Raw genomic sequence first — 20,372 nt, 5'->3', positions numbered from 1 at the left:
TCTCATCAAATATGAAATTGTAGATGAAACCTAAATAATGTACAAATATATTGTTTTAAAAACTTGCCTTAAAAAAGTTTTCACAGCAATATTACAACGCAATTTAAAAAAAAAAAGCTGCAAAGCCAAACCGTTATAAAACGAAGAACATGTATAACGCTTGTAAATTCTCGCACTCGCCTCCCAGCCATGAACACCAGAGCAGCCTCGGTACAACCTTTCATAAGACACATTTAGGATTTGAACCAACATTCCACCAATCAACAGCCATTTTTTGTCTGAAGACCTACGCTAAAAACCAGTTGAATCCAAGATCACAGGCTGCGAGCTCTCTCCGTAGAGCCAACTGCTCCGCAGTATACTTCATTGCACAAATCAAGTTTGGTCCACTAGTTATATATGCCATTCTTATTTTGGGGGGGTAAACATAAATGCGATTACAACGTGAAAAAACACAGCAAAAATTAGCTCGGAGAAGAAAAAAAAAAAATGGAATTCATACGGTAGGAGAGTTTTTTTTTTCTTAAATACTCAACCAATATGGATCATGAAAGCCACGAACTTCATGCCACCAATTCGGTTTATAGAAAATGTAATTCAGGAGCAGATGTTCCGCCGTAGATATGTTAATTTGTGAGATGGCAAACGCTGGCGAATCCGTATAGAGTGCGCAGTGACGGAGCTCGTTATTATTAAGGGGTGGTCAGCAGGCATTGAACGCCAAAAAATCAGAAACCGCAGTGCAAATAAAAAAAAAAAAAAACAGACGGCTGAAGAAGTCTACTTGGAATCCGCGCCCAGAGAACGCACAAGTTCCTGCGCCAGAACAACGCGTTTCAATAGGTTTGTGAAGGTCGTATATACATACAGTCCAAATGTTAAAATAGTTGATAAAATAATCCAGAGTAGAAAAAAAGATGGAAAAATACATCATGCAAAAAAAAAATCCTTCTGAGTTCCGAGGTCATTTCCTTCACTCGCTGCTACTGTTGCACATAACCTGCCAGACGATGAGGTGGCTTCTCTCCACTTTGGCCATGGAGGGATCGAACGGCAGAGACTCTTCTAGATGTTCAGAATCGGTTGTGTCATCACCTGAGGAGGAAAACGAAATTCGTTCTTAACACGAATGAACATTACTGCTTCATGTTTGTACAAAAGGGTATCAGATCACATTTAATGAGAGTGCCTGGGGAAAAAAATAAAAAAGGTTTGACCTGAAAATTGCTTCACCCAACCAAACACCAATCTATGGACATGGCAGGCTGAAGCAATTTGGCTATGGAATTAAAGTTACAGGGTTTAACTAATCTTGAAATGCCCCAAGGGTCTCCCCCCCTTCTTCAATAATGAGATTTCCCTTCAGTAGTTTGTCTCTCTGCCCTTCCCACAATGGTTTGTGCCTTTGTCCCTCCCACAATGGTTTGTCTCTCTGCCCCTCCCACAATGGTTGGTCTCTCTGCCCCTCCCACAATGGTTGGTCTCTCTGCCCCTCCCACAATGGTTGGTCTCTCTGCCCCTCCCACAATGGTGAGATTTCCTTCCAGTAGTTTGTGTCTCTGCCCCTCCCCACAATGGTAAGATATCCCTGCAGTAGTTTGTGTCTCTGCCCCTCCCACAATGGTGAGATTTCCCTGCAGTAGTTTGTGTTTCTCCCCCTCCCACAATGGTGAGATTTCCTTCCAGTAGTTTGTGTCTCTGCCCCTCCCACAATGGTAAAAGATATCCCTGCAGTAGTTTGTGTATCTGCCCCTCCCACAATGGTAAGATATCCCTGCAGTAGTTTGTGTATCTGCCCCTCCCACAATGGTAAGATATCCCTGCAGTACTTTGTGTCTCTGCCCCTCCCACAATAGTGAGATTTCCCTGCAGTGATTTGTATCTCTGCTATTCCCACAATAGTGGAATTTCTCTGCGGTAGTTTGAGTCTCTGCCCCTCCCAGAATGGTGAGGTTTCCTTGCAGTAGGCTGTATCTCTGCCTCTCCCACAATGGTGAGATTTCCCTCCAGTAATTTGTGTTTCTGCCCCTCCCACAATGGTGAGATTTCTTTCCAGTAATTTGTGTCTCTGCCCCTCCCACAATTGTGAGATTTCCTGCAGCAGTTTGTGTTTCTGCCCCTCCCACAATGGGGGGGGGGGGGGATTTCCCTTCAGTATTTTGTGTTTCTGCCCCTCCCACAATGGTGAGATTTCTTTCCAGTAATTTGTGTCTATGCCCCTCCCACAATTGTGAGATTTCCTGCAGCAGTTTGTGTTTCTGCTCCTCCCACAACGGTGGGATTTCCTTGCAGTAGTTTGTGTCTCTGCCCCTCCCACAATTGTGAGATTTCCTGCAGCAGTTTGTGTTTCTGCCCCTCCCACAATGGGGGGGGGGATTTCCCTTCAGTATTTTGTGTTTCTGCCCCTCCCACAATGGTGAGATTTCTTTCCAGTAATTTGTGTCTCTGCCCCTCCCACAATTGTGAGATTTCCTGCAGCAGTTTGTGTTTCTGCTCCTCCCACAACGGTGGGATTTCCTTGCAGTAGTTTGTGTCTCTGCCCCTCCCACAATGGTGAGATTGCCTGCTTTAGATTGTGTTTCTGCCCCTCCCACAATGGGGGGGGGGATTTCCCTTCAGTATTTTGTGTCTCTGCCCCTCCTGCAATGGGGAGATTTCCCTCCAGTAGTTTATGTCTCTGCCCCTCCCACAATAACGAGACCTTCCACAGTAGTTAATGTCTGCTCCTCCCACCATGAGGAGATTTCCCTCCAGTAGTTTGTGTCTCTGCCCCTGCCACAATGGTGAGGCTGCCCTGCAGTAGGTTATGTCTCTGCCCCTCCCACATTGGGGAGATTTCTGCACAGTAGTTTGGGTCTCTGCTCTGCCAACAAATGAAAAACTACTGCAGGAAAATCTTATCATTGTTGGCAGAGCATAGACCCAAACTACTGTGCAGAAATTTTCCCAATGTGGGAGGGGCAGAGACACAACCTACTGCAGGGAAGCCTCACCATTGTGGCAGGGGCAGAGACACAAACTACTGCAGGAAAATCTTATGTCTATGCCCCTCCCGGAACTGGGGTGTCACCCTCTCCGATCTGGTACATGTTTATTCTACGCTGTGTTCCGCGAAGGGAATGTGACACCATTATTTGGCTCAGTATTCGCTGCGGCAGCTGGGTAAAAGCAGGAATTCTAATCAGAGATATCACTGGTGGAGACTTCAGCTATAAGATAGCATTCGTTTTACCTTTCGAGCAACTATACAAAAATGAAAACCCCAGTACAAGGTGTTCGTCTTTAATAGGAATACTGGTGGAATCACACCTAATTTGACACGGTACAACTAACGATCCAGTACCCAGTAACCTCTAGAAGAAGCCAATAGAATGGTCTCCATCATAAATCCGCCATCTTACAGTGACACTGGAATTGGTCTCTTACCCATCCTAAAATCGATGTAACCCTCTCCTCCGCTCATCACCAACATGGACTTCAGAGGCAGGTTACTCAGCTCCTGTTGTGCGGCGGCACTTTTCTCTCCGGCTGCATCTGGCGTGCCACCACTGGACGGGCAAATCACCTGACCTAAGGAAACGACGTATCACCAACTTTTCATTTTTATAAACTTACATACATTGTTTCAAGAGTTCTTTAAATTCTATTTTACTTCCAAAAAACGAAATTGGTCAATAACCCAGGTGATTGACATGATGACATAAAATTCCATAAGCAGAGATAACCTTTAGAAAGGATGGCATGTCAAAATAATTCGATCCAGAGATGGACAGCTGAAGTTTTGTACAATAACTTCCAAGTACTGTAAAATTAGAGTTTGCCTTCACCCTTGAATACATGTCCTTTAATGTGACGATGGGCTCTCTTTACTGTTCTCTATGCCAGCCTTAATCAACCTTTTTAACATGAAGAAACCCTTAAAATAACTTACAAAACATGGGCAGTTTTGGGACTTTAAAATGAGACACCGGCGAGCACTGCTCAGTGTCTCCATCCCTGTATATAACAAAACTGAAGAGAAAGGGGGATTAAAGAAGGTGTGTGGAAACCAGCCAGTCTTTAGTTTGATATACAGTGCTTTACGAAAGTATTCGGCCCCCTTGGACTTTGCGACCTTTTGCCACATTTCAGGCTTCAAACATAAAGACATAAAACTGTAATTTTTTGTGAAGAATCAACAACAAGTGGGACACAATCATGAAGTGGAACGAAATTTATTGGATAGTTCAAACTTTTTTAACCAATAAAAAACTGAAAAATTGGGCGTGCAAAATTATTCAGCCCCTTTACTTTCAGTGCAGCAAACTTTCTCCAGAAGTTCAGTGAGGATCTCTGAATGATCCAACGTTGACCTAAATGACTAATGATGATAAATAGAATCCACCTGTGTGTAATCAAGTCTCTGTATAAATGCACCTGCACTGTGATAGTCTCAGAGGTCCGTTTAAATCGCAGAGAGCATTATGAAGAACAAGGAACACACCAGGCAGGTCCGAGATACTGTTGTGGAGAAGTTTAAAGCCGGATTTGGATACAAAAAGATTTCCCAAGCTTTAAACATCCCAAGGAGCCCTGTGCAAGCGATAATATTGAAATGGAAGGAGTATCAGACCACTGCAAATCTACGAAGACCTGGCCGTCCCTCTAAACTTTCAGCTCATACAAGGAGAAGACTGATCAGAGATGCAGCCAAGAGGCCCATGATCACTCTGGATGAACTGCAGAGATCTACAGCTGAGGTGGGAGACTGTCCATAGGACAACAATCAGTCGTATACTGCACAAATCTGGCCTTTATGGAAGAGTGGCAAGAAGAAAGCCATTTCTTAAAGATATCCATAAAAAGTGTCGTTTAAAGTTTGCCACAAGCCACCTGGGAGACACCAAACATGTGGAAGAAGGTGCTCTGGTCAGATGAAACCAAAATCGAACTTTTTGGCAATAATGCAAAACGTTATGTTTGGCGTAAAAGCAACACAGCTCATCACCCTGAACACACCATCCCCACTGACAAACATGGTGGTGGCAGCATCATGGTTTGGGCCTGCTTTTCTTCAGCAGGGACAGGGAAGATGGTTAAAATTGATGGGAAGATGGATGGAGCCAAATACAGGACCATTCTGGAAGAAAACCTGATGGAGTCTGCAAAAGACCTGAGACTGGGACGGAGATTTGTCTTCCAACAAGACAATGATCCAAAACATAAAGCAAAATCTACAATGGAATGGTTCACAAATAAACATATCCAGGTGTTAGAATGGCCAAGTCAAAGTCCAGACCTGAATCCAATCGAGAATCTGTGGAAAGACCTGAAAACTGCTGTTCACAAACGCTCTCCATCCAACCTCACTGAGCTCGAGCTGTTTTGCAAGGAGGAATGGGCAAAAATTTCATTCTCTCGATGTGCAAAACTAATAGAGACATACCCCAAGCGACTTACAGCTGTAATCGCAGCAAAAGGTAGCGCTACAAAGTATTAACTTAAGGGGGCTGAATAATTTTGCACGCCCAATTTTTCAGTTTTTTATTTGTTAACAAAGTTTGAAATATCCAATACATTTCGTTCCACTTCATGATTGTGTCCCACTTGTTGTTGATTCTTCACAAAAAATTACAGTTTTATATCTTTATGTTTGAAGCCTGAAATGTGGCAAATGGTCGAAAAGTTCAAAGGGGCCGAATACTTTCGCAAGGCACTGTACTTACCCATCAGTCTGCTAACAAACCAAATAAACCTGTCTAACAAAATAGGTTAAAAACAGGGGTTTAGTTAACACACATTTGCAAACGCATGTATAAGCTGCAAGGCCTCTCCACGGCACCCTGTGTATCCTGCAGTCCTAACACTTCCTAACACTACTCAACCTGAGTGTCTCCACAATGGAAGCAAACGAATGCTGATGGATGGATGGGAAACAGGTGGACTTGGAGATGGCTCAATCCTCCCCCAACCTGCTCCCATCCAAGACTGGTATTGAAAAACTAATGGCTATGTAATAGCCATAGGGTGCAAACTAAACAATGACCAGCTGGGAGACACACACCCCCATCCCTATAATATAGATGGTAAAGACAAATTGGGACTTTGAGTGAGACACCAGCCTGTAAAGCAAGCGTCTCCATCCCTGGTAACATACAAAACATGGGCAGCTTTGGGACTTTAAATGAGACACCGGCGAGCACTGCTCAGCGTCTCCATCCCTGTATATAACAAAACTGAAGAGAAAGGGGGATTAAAGAAGGTGTGTGGAAACCAGCCGGTCCTTCGTTTGATATACTTACCCACCAGTCTGCTAACAAACCAAATTTGCAGAGGCCCTCTGATTCCTCCTGTATTGTATTGTAACTGTACTGTCTGCCCTCATATTGTAAAGCGCTGCGCAAACTGTTGGCGCTATATAAATCCTGTATAATAATAAATCCTGAATAATAATAATATCATAATAATAGATCCTGAATAATAATAATAAATCCTGAATAATAATAATAATAATAATAATAATAAATCCTGAATAATAATAATATAATAATAATAATAAATCCTGAATAATAATAATAATAATAATAATAATAATAATAATAATAATAATAATAATGAACCCTTTCACGGCTTGTGCACTTTGGGGGAAAATGTCCATAAATATTAAACAATTCTCTTTTATCTCTCACTAGATGATCCATGTTGTAAAGTGCTGTGCTAACTGTTGGCGCTATATAAATCCTGTATAATAATAATAATAATCAATAAAGAATTACATAAATCAGAGACAGTATGAAATGGACATTCCTAAATGTTCACGGCTACATAATCTATTTTATAATTTATTAAAATGTCTCTTCCAATCTGATCTGTAATCAGTAGCTCGGTGGTCACTATGATTAATTTGATTTCCCAGGAGCCACCCAGTAGATGGCTTATTACCTTTCCTTGTTATTGTTCCCTGACAACTGACTTGGCACAGTCTAATCTACCATGTTCAGAGGCATGTTGGGAGTAGGAGGGGTCAAGCTGCAGCACTTTTTTTTTTCTCTTTTAAACCAATGACGAAATCCTTCTGTAGGCGGCAGTATGAGCCAAGAGTCTCTATTTCAGTGGTCCTCAACTCCGTTCCTCGGGGGCCCACTAACAGGCCAGGTTTTAAGTATTACCTTGGGGAGATGCAGACTAGAATACTGCAATCACTGAGCAGCAAATGAGATCACCTGTGATGTAATTTAGTTATCTTGCAAACCTGGCCTGTTAGTGGGCCCGCGAGGACCAGGGTTGAGGACCACAGCTCTATTTAATTCCACACTTTTGAAGGTCTGTAGCTCTCCTGGAGGGGATTTATTTTATCTACACAAAATGTAATTTGCACTTTACAAAGCAATATGTCCATTGTTAGGCCCCTTTCACACAGGCGATCCGATCCGATCTGCCTGTCAGTTTTTCAGGCGGACCTGATCGGACGCTCCATGCATCCCTATGGGGCAGCGGGTGTCAATGGAGACATCTCCGCTGACACCCGCTGCTATCCGATTCCGATCCGGTCCGTGAAATCCAGATGAATGGAAACCCTATTTTCCATCCGCCTAGAAGCAGGGATCCTCAAACTACGGCCCTCCAGCTGTTGTGGAACTACACATCCCATGAGGCATTGTAAAACTCTGGCATTCACAGGCATGATGGGAACTGTAGTTCCTGAACAACTGGAGGGCCATAGTTTGAAGACCTATGGCCTAGAGCAGTGGTCCTCAACTCCGGTCCTCAGGGCCCACTAACAGGCCAGATTTTAAGTATTACCTTGAAGAAATGCAGACTAGAGTACTGCAATCACTGAGCAGCAAATGATATCACCTGGGATGTATTTCAGTTATCTTGCAAACCTGGCCTGTTAGTGGGCCCTGAGGGCCAGGGTTGAGGACCCCTGGCCTAGAGGATGGGATCGGATGAGAATGGACAGGCGGTCCGTTCTCATCAGATTTCCCCATAGAGGACAGCGGGGATCTGGAGAGAGAGAGAGAGAGAGAGAGAGAGCCAAGCGCCGATTTGAGTGTAGCACAGCAGTAATTTTAATGACACACAATAAAATCGTTACTCACAAGAGGTCCATAAAAACAGGCATTGGTAAAATCCATGAGGGGAAGGTCTCTGGGGTCACATCCGAGGTGGAAGATCCAGTCAGGCGGTACCGCTGTGATGAGGGAGGACAGCCGATGGCCTCATGTCGGAGGCGGGAGACGTGCAGGTCCTCTGTGGTGGTGGAGCAGCGTGGGACCACCGGTCGGATGGCTGTGACGTCACTTCCGGAGACAGCAGGGAATCAAACGGCGACGCGTTGCGGAGCTCCGCTCCTTCTTCAGGCCGTCCCGTTTGATTCCCTGCTGTCTCCGGAAGTGACGTCACAGCCATCCGACCGGCGGTCCCACGCTGCTCCACCACCACAGAGGACCTGCACGTCTCCCGCCTCCGACATGAGGCCATCGGCTGTCCTCCCTCATCACAGCGGTACCGCCTGACTGGATCTTCCACCTCGGATGTGACCCCAGAGACCTTCCCCTCATGGATTTTACCAATGCCTGTTTTTATGGACCTCTTGTGAGTAACGATTTTATTGTGTGTCATTAAAATTACTGCTGTGCTACACTCAGATCGGCGCTTGGCTCTCTCTCTCTCTCTCCTGAAACCATACAGGGTCGCTTCACCCTCTACAAGCCTGCAGCCATCCAAGTGTCCAGCTATTGGATTACATTCCACCATCTGCCCACAGTATATTTTTGCAGTCACTCAACTGTCTGTTTGCGCCACTTCTCTCCCCCCTCTGCCTGACAGCGGGGATCTGACAGCTCTATCTCTGCACACAGAGCAGAGAGGGAGCTGTCATCTGCCTGCTCAGCGGGGATCGGTGGACCGATCCCCTGCTGAGCAGAACGGACTTTGTAGGTCCGTGCGCCTATGTGAAAGGGGCCTTAAAGAACTTAGGCGAACCGAAGCCAACAACCCCCCCAATCCCCCCCCCCCCCACCCCCACCAGGAGTCACTATATGATTTTCTAACACTCCAAATTACCTGGTACTGCAACAAAAAACTTGACGGCATCCCGGTGACCGTGGAAACATAACTGTGCATGTGCCATAGAACAGTACGGTATGAAAGTTCCAGGGGTCACTTTATCGCTGTTCTCATCGCCGTAGACTCGGATCACGCTCCCTGGACGGTTCCCGGAGCCAGGCAAGGCTTTGTTGGCTTGAGATTGGAAGACAAAATAAAGAGAGATCCAGCAACCATACACACGGTGGGTACTAAGCACACAGGAAATGGTCATTTAGGAAGCGCAACTAAAAAAGGGGGATACAATCGGTTTAGTATTCCAAGCACCTGCCTGAACTATTAGAAGAACATGCGAAGATGCTGCAGGAAGAGAGGAATGCGATGTGTTTTTTGTTCATCTAGCACTAATATACGCTCAAGGTGCCTTACTGTGTTTTATAAATGTCACCTAGAACCTAATAAATGTCACCTAGAACCTAATAAATGTCACCTAGAAGCTAATAAGCCGCAGACCGCTAAAGGATAGATGTTAAAAAATGTTTTATTGCTCCCCGACAACAGACTTGGCACGGTCTATCTAATCTACCACATTCGGACATGAACTCTGCTATAATGCAATGGAAGCTGCTCATACTTCTGTAATTTTATGCATAAGCTGGGACGATTACTTTTGAATGGTGTGGGCAGCATTGCCAGTTCTGCTTGCATCCATTAGGAGCCCTGAACACACCAACCAGTCCATCAGCTGCTATTCACTCTCTGCCTGGGATGGATTAAGAGTAGGGATGGATTAAGAGTAGGGATGAAATACCTTTCCGGGAGTAAAAGCTGTCCCAGGTTCCCCTCAGTGCAGCCTCATGCATGAAGGCGTCAGCTTTTTATCAATGATGAAGGGCAAGATTGCAGTTTACATTGGTCTTCCCTTCCCATTAGTGGTAGCTGGTGCTCGGTAATTTGGGGGGGTGCGGCAAACCAATGCGCACCCCCTCCCGGTTGGCCGGTCAGTTGGCAGGCGACACGCTCTTCCCCCCCCTCCCCAACGGTCTGCCTCCTTACCGCCTCCATCCTCCTGTCCGAGCCGGGGAGTGCTGGATGGCTGACCCGCTGTCCTTCTCCTCCAGTTGTGTCTCTTCTGCCTCTTCCCGGCCACTGATCGCTTCTCCTTTTGGCCCATCGGGAAAGGGGTCTCATAACCCTCTTCCTGACTGGCTGGGAGGAGAATCAGTGTCACTAGCGTCACACAACTGGGTGGGCATAGGGGGGAATCCTCTGCGCCCCAAGCCTACCCTTTTTTGAAGCCTATTAGAGCCTCTGGCTCTAATCACGTGCTTCAAAAAAAAAATCCCCCATTGGAATCCATGCGTCCAGTGCCCTGCATGTAAATTAGGGGGGAGGACGCATGGATGGGGGGCGGCGCCCCCAATGGACAGGCCCCGCCCCTCATCCCCCCCTGCCGATGGCCCCATTAGCAAGCCTCGCTCGGTGTGACTATTCACACAGAGCGTGACTTAGCCCCGCCCCTCACTCTCATTGGCTCACTGGCTGTGATTGACAGCAGCAGGAGCCAATGGCTCCCGCTGCTGTGTTTGCGAATAAGGAGAGGGAGAGACAGGAGAGCCGCTGCTCTCACGTACATCGCTGGATTGAGATGGGGCTCAGGTAAAGATAAGGGGGGGGGGGCTGGGGAGCGGCACCCAGATGTTTTTTTTTTTACCTTAATGCATAGACTATATTAAAGCTAAAAAAAAGGAGTCTTTAGAGCCACATTATCATCAAGGGAACCAGAGAAGTATAATGAGCTGGCAAAATAGACAAGCTGCACACAAAAGAAAACCTACCCTATGCCAGGCTCTGATGTATTTCACTCCATACAGGCCTTAGTCATAGGAATTAAGGCAGTCAGAGGGAAAGGCCATTTAAATAACCATAATGCAGGAGACTTATTAAATAAATAAATTACTAAACCCTAAAAAACCTAAGAGTTGAAAAAAATGTATATAGGGAAAACTATTGCTCACCACTAGACCCCAGAGCGGTGGACGGCCCGATTCCTTTTGGTGTGTGTGCACTGTGGAGGGGAGGTGGGCTACTCGGCTCTAACACTAGGCTGCGCCATGGAGCAAAGGAACGACACGGGATGCATTGGACCAGTGGCGCATGCTCAGACCATTTAACATGTGAAGGGACCACCGAGCAGCATTTTCCCCAGGAAAGGTACACTAGCCCTCACTTTCGATTTATCCATCCCAAAAAGAAATACAGGTATGACTTGCATGTAGCACTATGTTTTTTTTTTTTTTTTTTTTTGTGGAGGCGATACATTTTTTTCCAGAAAAAAAAATTTGCTTTAAAAAAAAAAAAAAAAAAAAAATCATGCATCACTAGGTTGCTTTTTTTTTGTAGAGGTGATATAAAACTTTTTGCAGAAAAAAAATTTTGATTAAAAAAAAATCATGTATCACTAGGTTTTTTATTTTTATACAGGTGATATAAAACTTTTTCCAGAAAAAAAAAATTTATTAAAAATAAATAAATAAAAAATAAAAGAAAGAAAGATATACAGGTATGTTTTTCAAGGGAACTGCCAGCCATTGTGAATTTATTTCATTGTCTTGCAATTTTTTTTTTTTTTTTTGTGGCTTCTACTTAATACTCTGTTGCTTTCCTACCATTCTACTGACTTTAAGCCTAAAATTTCTGCATCATGCAGCTTCTTTTCATTAATGCTGAGATTAACTTGTCTCTGCCGCACGTTCCATATGAATGTTTCTTTTTTTTTTTAGAAAGCAACTGTCTGCACGCATGCAGGGAGAAGGTTTAAAGTTAATGTCCGGGCAAAAAAAAAAATAAATTAGTACATATACATTTTTTTGTAGCAGAGCTTTAAAGATATAAACATGGGGAAATATGAATGTATTGGAGAGATGTACAGAATATTTTTTGCCCAGACATAGACTTTAGGAGACTTAAAGCGGAGTTCCACCCAAAAATGGAACTTCCGCTTTAGGCATTCTAACCCCCTGACATGCCACATTTGGCATGTCATTTTTGGGGGGGGGGGCGGGTACCTAGTTTTGACAGGTACCCTCTCCCACTTCCGCTCGGAGCGCCGCGGCGCCCTGAACGGAAGTTCTCCTCTCCCCCTCCCTGCAATCTTCTGGGACATGTCAGAGGTCCCAGAAGATTGCCGGCCAATCAAGACGCGCAGCGCGACTCGCGCATGCGCAGTGGGTACCCGGCTGTGAAGCCGCAAACTGTCACAGCCGGGTGCCCACAGCAGTGATGCCGGCGCCGAGGGAGAGGATCGAGGCTTCGGGTGGCCGCATCGCTGGACCGTTGGACAGGTGAGTGAAATGGCTGGAACTCCACTTTAATATCACATCAAAAACTCTTCTTTTTGAGATGTGGGCTGTTCTTCTCTTCCTTTTGATCTTCTGCTTTTCCGTTTCTTTACTCTCTTGGGGGTCTGGCTGCTGGAAGGGTGTTCTTGGCTCAGGCTCCAGAACTCTGGTTTGGGTTTTCTGCTATGGGCCAAGGATGTTTTCTACTATTTGACCCTTGGTGGGAGCCCGTTAGTTTCCCCTTCTGGGGAGGGAGGCTGGGGGGGGGCTTCACCCTTTCGTGGACACAGTTTGTGCCCATTGGGGGTGTCTGGGGGGGGGGGGAGCCCTCTGCTGGCTGATATCTTATTGGAGTTTGGTGAGTCTTCTGGACTCTTGATGTATCTCCTGTGGAGGGGACTACAGCTGTTGCGATTTGATGTATTTTGCGGTTTATTTTTATCACTGACTGCCTGGTTGCGAATACTGTTTGGAGTCATATTTTGTTATGTATTGTCCGGGTATGGAGTGCCTTTTCGCAGGCCAACCCCCTTTTCTCTTGCCTATGTTTTCTACATTATCTATTTTATGTTGTACTACTGCAATATGTTGTTTAAAATCAATAAAAAACTATTGAATACTAAAAACTCTTCTTTTTATCACCGGTGTGATTTCGCCCTATGACCTGCTAGATTTACAATACACATCTATTAGAATGAGAAGGCCATGGAAGGACAGACAGGTCCAAGAGGAGAGCATTGCGTGGGAAGGAGAAGCTCCAGAGTGAATGACAATGATGTGGTGACCAGCGCAGAGGGTGCGACTGTAAGATTAGCTGCGACACATGAGAGGAGGCTAATCTGTTGAGCCATTTAGTATTACAGGAGACTACAGCCAAAAAGGGCTCCGGAGAAGACAACATACAAAAAGGAGTGAATCTACACAGCCAGGACAAAGTGGCTACTGAGAATAAAGCCTGGAGGGAAGAGAACTTGTTGACTGTGTCGGCACTTACCCCTCAACCCAAGTAACCGGCCCTGGTGCAGTATAATGGCTATAAGTAAGAGAGTAAGGGGAGGGTAATGGACAGGGGTGACAGTGAAGAACAAGTTCTTGAGAACCTGGTAGGCAAAGTCTAATCAACACTTGTCTCTGGTAATTGGGGCCTTAAATTCCCCCCCTCCACCCAATGCCCTTTTCAGGACTAGAACACCTATCTCTATCTTTCAGAACTAGTCACTAACACTCAACATATATGAGCAACAGTGCGGAAGATGCTTCAGAAAGAAAAGCTCCACCACCAAGTGCAGGAAACCAAAAGTCATTCCAATAATGGTTTTTAACAGAAGTTTAAGCTGAACTCCAAGATGAAAACATTTTGTTTAAATACAAGAGTCATGTGTATTCTTACTTAATCTTGATGTGCATTGTGTATTTTTTTCAGATCTGTGCAGTAATCGGGTGTGAAACTTTGCCTTTGTGCTGAACCTTCCTGAAATAAAGACTGGTAACTGCTGCCCTCTTCCCCTTGTGCAACGTGACTGGTCTGGTCTCTGCCCACGCTCCCCACCCATACTTTCCTGCAGGAGTTGGTGAACCTGCTGGGCCCCAACCAAAGCTCTGCTCTCTGTATATCAATGATGTCACACTACTTTTACAAAGTCATAACTGGGTTGTGGCAAAGGCATTTGGTGCACATAAAGCAGATTTTCATCCTTCATGGTTATTAAGGAATATATTAAATGAAAATTTCCATGTCCAGGAGTTCAGCTTTAATGTGTCAACACATCTTTTCTCTGGGGCCCAACATATCGTGGACCCTTACTGCACAGATCTAAAAGATTCTACTCTGGTATATTGGACATATTCTCATTACACAATCTAATAACTCAATGAATAATCTCCAGCCAACCTATCAGTCATCAAGTAAAGTTTCATTTGCAACTTTCCCAAATTCAGTCAAAATTGTACTGCTTAATTGCCCCCTCCAAACTAGAGATGGGCTCAGGTGTGTTTGGGATCCTAGTCCCAACCCACCTGCCCAATCCCGCCAGGTAGCTGAAACTGCACACAGGCAGTGAGACATTTCCCGGTCTGTGCAACTGCAGAGTATGAAATGTCTTACTGCCTGTGATTGGCGGTGTGCAGTGTTGGCTTCCCGATGGGATCGAGCAGGTGGGTTGGGACTAGGATCCTGAACAGGCCTAAACCCATCCCTACTCCAAACCTGTATCAGTCAGATCAACATGTGATAAGACTGGTGCAAGAAAGACAGAATCGGCTTGTCAGGCTCCAGTATACTTCAACAAAATGGCAGCCATCTACATACAGACACCGACTCGCCTGTTGCATAAATGTGTGAGATGGTTATGAGAAGGCTTCAGCTCCTGTTCTCCACCTGTAGAGAACTCCGCATTTGTGTCTGTGTGCAGACGGCCACTATTTTGATGAACTTTCCTGAATTCAGGATTGCAAATTTTAAAACAGCATTGTCCAGGGTTCATCAAATGCTATTATTCCATAACCTTCTGCAATGTCGGCATTAAATACACTTAGAAAGATTTCAGAACTGTATTTCGTTTGACGTTTTATTTGAGCAAACAATGTCACCTCGGATTTTGTCTACAGAAATCCGAGAAGGTAATTTAGTGTTCTGATCTGCTATAGCTGTCTGTATATTCATCACTCCTTCGTCCATACTTACTTTCAGTCAGGGGGATGGAGATAATGACACCATTCCCGGTCCCCACCCAAAGCCGGTTACAGGATACCATCAAGGCCGTTATCCTAACAAAGGAGAATCCCAGCTTTCCAGTGCCTGAAAATAGAAATAAAACACAAGTCGATGTGATTTTAACCAAAGTAGAGAAAAGAGGGGGGTTTGGGACTTTAAATGAGGTGCATAACATGCAGTCAGTAGTAGGTAGGTACATATGGACAAGAGATCGACCGATATAGGTTTTTCGTTGCCGATACCGATATTTTGGCTATTGCATATCAGTATCAACTTATATGGGTCCGAGACTAGTCTTCTCCTCCTCCAACCATTAGGTGGTGATGCTCATGTAAGGGTAAAATGAAGTCACATAGCATAATTCTGTTTACAAATGTTATTGAATATGCCACTCACATATGTACAAATTAAAGATATAAGCAATTCCACATTAGCAGATCTGCTGGCAGATCAGTATCTCTCCCCAACTTGCCGTAAGTGATACCCGGGTGATACCGCTTCATCCAGCACCCACTCGATACCGCTCCGTATCCCCCCCACCCAATACCGCACTGGACCACGAGACCTCCGAGATCGTATGCCGGACGGAGCGGTATCACCCGGGTGTCACTTAGGGCAAGTGGGTGAAAGACGGAGCGGTATCGGGTGGGAGACGGATCGGTATTAAGTGGATGCCGAACGGAGCGGTATCATCCGGGTATCACTTACAGCAAGTGGGTAAGAGATACCGATCTACCAGCAGATCTGCTAACATGGAATTGCTTATATCTTTAATTTGTACATATGTGAGTGGCATATTCAATAACATTTGTAAACGGAATTATGCTATGTGACATTTTACCCTTACATGAGCAATATTTGGAATATCAGTAGTATCGGCCAGTTCCGGGGCCGATACAGAGATATATATCAGCAAAAGTGCATATCGACCCTCAGATAATCAGTCGATCCCCAATATGGACACAAACATTGTATAAATTCATGTATATACATATTGGGAAATATGACAAATATAATGATAGACCGTAATGTTGAGAATACCTTTTATTGTTACAGAGCCTCAACAACATAATAAAACATACTTGTGTGTCCATGATTAAAATGATTCATACAAGTAATAAAGCGTATTCATCATAGATGAGCAATGCCCTAATACACCAAGATTGCAAATATTGGGTAAGGAGCTGATGTGTTGGAAGTCTAAAAAACAGTTAACATGCGTCCAGGATTGGTAAAAAAAATGTATATAATGGATCAAACAAAGCACAAAAAAAAAAAGTTGCATGCATGTAGCTCGACGCGTTTCGTAGAGTAAGCTCCACTTCCTCAGGAGCAGATGCAAGTCTCTACAAAATGAATGGATAGGGTTATGGTCTAATAATGTATCCAATACAGGAGAAAGGGGAGGAAGGAAGAGGGAAACAAGCCCATCCAAGTGATGGGATTCCTACCTTATTATACCTGCAAATCAACTCAGGATTCATCCTGTGTCTGTAGAATAGGAGTTGTCAGGGGGCATCTGCACCGGGAGCTATGGGAGTACTGCATGTGACCACCACAATATAGAAGGGCTTGAAAAAAGTAGTGGAACACGAATGTGTCATTGAAAGTAGTATAGCTGGAAATGTCGAAGAATTCTAGGAAATGATTGATATATTATCATTGCAGTGGGTATAATTGTTGCCACCAGGCGTATATACTACAAGTAGATCCCAAGAGAAGAGGGATCTCCAAAAATTAAAAGTCAGCAGCTACACATACTGTAGCTGCTGACTTTTAATATTAGGACACTTACCTGTCTTGGAGTCCTGCGATGTCGGCACCGCTGTTTCCATCGGCTGTTGGGTGCTGGCGCCACCATTGCCGGTAAGGGAACCCGGCAGTAAAGCCTTGCGGCTTCATGGGCGGGTACCTACTGCGCATGCGCGAAGCACGCTGCGCATTCCTATTGGCTCGGCAGCAGGGGAAGGAGAAGGGGGCCGAACTTCTGAGGGACGGCCCCGCAGCGCCGTATCCCGGAAGTGGGGAAGGGTACCTGTCAAAAACAGGTACCCATCCCCCCCTTAAAAGGTGCCAAATGTGGCCCTGGGGGGGGGGGTGTGAGCAAAAGAGTGGAAGTTCCCCTTTTGGGTGGAACTCCGCTTTGAGGTGGCTGACATAGTGGACTGAGAGTACAAAACCAGAAAGAATATTTGCCAATTGAAATACCTGTTAATGCATAGTGTAACCTTTAACCAAAGTGCGATTGTCCCGGCAGAATACAAGAAAGGGTGATGAAGGATGTGCGGTTCAAAACAGATGGTATTTATAGCACCTAAGCGGCCAAGGGTTCCTCCCAGTGTCACGCTAACACTCGCAGCGTGGGCGGGCATCACAGCTGACCGGTGATGACCACCCTTTTTAAGCAGGCGTCAGAGTGTAAACCACGCGCTGGCGTCATGGCGTCAAAAAAGCTGGCGTCATAAGTCCGGCACAGGAGGCATGGCGCCGATGCGCTTCAGGGAAAACCCACCTGAACCCCCCGACACTTGCTGCTTACAAGGTAAAGTGGTTGTAAAACCACTCTGATCACTTTTACCTATAGGTAAGCCTTTAACCACTGGACGACTGCTCAATGTGCCTCTACTGCAGCACAGTGGCTCGTTATCATCCAGCGACGTAGTACTACGTCGTTGGACTCCTCCCCTTGTGGGCGTCGCTCGCGCGCCGCCAGAGGCCCGCTCCCACTGTATTCAGCCACAATGAGAGTCGGGCCAGGGGAGGAGCAGCAGCGGGTTCAGCATAGCTGAACATCCGATCTGTCCCTGTGTCACTCAGTCACCTCCCCCCACACACGTCAGTAAGCACCAGGCATACATTAACCCCTCCCTCTCCAATAAAATTAACCCCTTCCCTGCCAGTGTCATTTTTACAGTAACAGTGCATATTTATAGCACTGATTACTGTAGTAATGTCACTGGTACCCCCAAAAGTGTCAAAATTGTCAGTCAAGGGTCCGATCTGTCCGCCGCAATGTCGTAGTCCCGCAAAAAAAAAAAAAAAAAAACACCAAAAATGACAGAAATCTTTCCCTTAGTTAGTAAACGCAATAACTTTTGCGCAAACCAATCAAAATACGCTTATTGTGATTTTTTTTACCAAACATAGGTAGCAGAAAACAAATTGGCCAAAAATGTAAAAAAATTTAGATTTTTACATTTTTTTGGGGGGGGAATTTCATATAAAAAAATTTGAAAAATATTGTTATTTTTTCAAAATTTCCGCTCTTTTTTTTTTGTTTATAGCGCAAAAAGTAAAAAATCGCACAGGTGATCAAATACCACCAAAAGAAAGCTCTGTTTGTGGGGAAAAAAAGGACGTCAATTTTGTTTGGGTACAGCGTCGCTCGACCGCGCAATTGTCAGTTAAAGTCGCACAGTGCCGAATCGCAAAAAGTGGCCTGGACGTAAGACAGAAAAATGCTCTAGTGGTAAATAAGTAGTGGTTAATAAGGCTTACCTATAGGTACTGTAAATATCTCCTAAACTTGCACCGTTTAGGAGATATTTACATTTCATGCAGCCGATGACGTCATCCACGCATGCGCTCTGAAGAAACGGCCGCCCGTGCCGTTTCTTTAAAGCCCTGTGCCGTGACCGGCGGGAGTGACATCACACGGCTCCCGGACAATAGCACAGCCGGAGTCCGCAGACCCGGAAGGAAGACAACAGAAGATGGATGTGGCCGTCAGCGGGGACGACGAGGACTTTGTTTGGCCATGCATTTACTTTGAAGGGAAGAAAAAAAACACGGAAAAGTTTACTTCCTCTTTAAAATCAGTATTTTTTGCCAGAAAATTTACTTCGAAACCCCAAGCATTATATAAATATTTTTTAACCAGAGACCTTAGAAAATAAAATTGTGATCGCTGCTAACTTTTATGTTACACTGTATTTGCATGGAAGTCTTTCAAACGCAGTTTTTTGGGAAAAAATACACTTTATTGAATTTAAAAAAAAAAACTAAAACAGTAAAGTTAGCCCAATTTTTTGTATAATGTAAAAGATGATGATACCTCGAGAATCGTGATCTTAATTCTAAGCAAAACAATTGTGATTCTCATTTTATCCAGAATCGTGCAGCTCTAGTGCAGGGTTTCTCAAATCCGGTCCTCAGGGCACACTAACAGGCGAGGTTTGCGAGAAAACTGAAATACATCACAGGTGATATCATTTGCTGCTCAGTGATGGCAGTACTCTAGTCTGCATCTCCCCAAGGTAATACTTAAAATCTGGCCTGTTAGTGTGCCCTGTAGACCGGAGTTGAGAAACACTGCTCTAGTGTATGGCCAGCATTACTTTCTTTAAGTCCAACTTTGACAGTATATATACTGTCAAAGTTGTATATATACAACTTTATATATACAGTATATATACACATCTTCCACACTGTTTTTCCCATGGCTGCCTCTGCAAATACCTGGTGCTAGTTGATGTTGAAGCTTGGTGGTTGTGGGAATGCAAATATTGTCCACAGAAGCTGGGAAAATACCTGCATAATAGAGTACCAGGGTTTGGAATAAAGATCGACCGATTATCGGCAAAGCAGATATATCGAGGGCCGATATGCACTTTCCCCGCTATATCGGTGGCCGATATTATCGATATTTAGGGGAAGTGCTTGTACCGGATTGATGCCTGCAGCTAGAAGCATCACCCCGGTACCGGCGTCCACAGCCTACAGTCGGCTGTCTTGTAATGAACAAACAATGAGGCTCGCCCTTCCGCGGCTCGCCCGAGTCTTCCGTCCCACCGGAAAACCCAGGTAACCAGCTTGCATGGCTGCCGAAGGCCCGATCAAAGCCGCATTCAGCTCTGATTGGGTCTCCATGCAAAAACCTGGAAGTGATGTCATGACATCACTTCCGGGTACTCGGCGCCAGATTTAAAAAAATGACAGCATTCAAAACAGCCAAACTTGGCGTTTTGAATGCTTTTAAGTGCAGAGGAGGGGTTTGGGGTCCTTTAGACCCCCAGATCCCTCCACAACCATGCCTGTCAAGTAAAAAAAAAAAAAAAAAAAGTAAAAATTTTTTTTTATAAATGTACGAAAATAACGTCTCATATCAGCCGATACCGATACGCAATGACCAAAAAAATCAGTATCAGCAATGAAAAAACCATATCAGTCGATCCCTAGTTATAACCCTCCCTTGCTCTATCCAAAATTCGGAAAAAAAAAGTTTTGCCTATAGTTTTACTTTAACGCTATGCTTCCAGGATTTTCATAAATGTAATACCCCCTAAATC

At 44.8% G+C, this 20,372-nt stretch overlaps 1 protein-coding gene across 4 annotated transcripts in view; it reads right to left on the bottom strand.

The window, feature by feature from the left end:
* Positions 1-784: 784 nt before the first annotated feature.
* SPAG9 (sperm associated antigen 9) overlaps positions 785-20,372 on the bottom strand; it is a 125,689-nt gene continuing 106,101 nt past the window's right edge. For 3 of the 4 annotated variants that reach the window (XM_082272420.1, XM_082272421.1, XM_082272423.1), the window contains 5 exons: positions 15,055-15,168; positions 13,366-13,404; positions 9,049-9,225; positions 3,427-3,570; positions 785-1,095 (listed from right to left, as the gene is read on the bottom strand). In XM_082272420.1, the coding sequence (XP_082128546.1) occupies positions 974-1,095; positions 3,427-3,570; positions 9,049-9,225; positions 13,366-13,404; positions 15,055-15,168 (596 nt within the window). In that variant the 3' untranslated portion in view covers positions 785-973. The remainder of the gene's footprint in view (positions 1,096-3,426; positions 3,571-9,048; positions 9,226-13,365; positions 13,405-15,054; positions 15,169-20,372) is intronic. The other variant, XM_082272422.1, reaches the window with a different exon arrangement.

The sequence above is a fragment of the Pelophylax lessonae genome, assembly GCF_965119305.1.
Source record: "Pelophylax lessonae genome assembly, chromosome: 11".
In the NCBI taxonomy this organism is placed as follows: Eukaryota; Metazoa; Chordata; class Amphibia; order Anura; family Ranidae; genus Pelophylax; species Pelophylax lessonae.
Note: the sequence above shows the minus strand (reverse complement) of the source record. Positions and strands in the feature narration are given on the sequence as shown.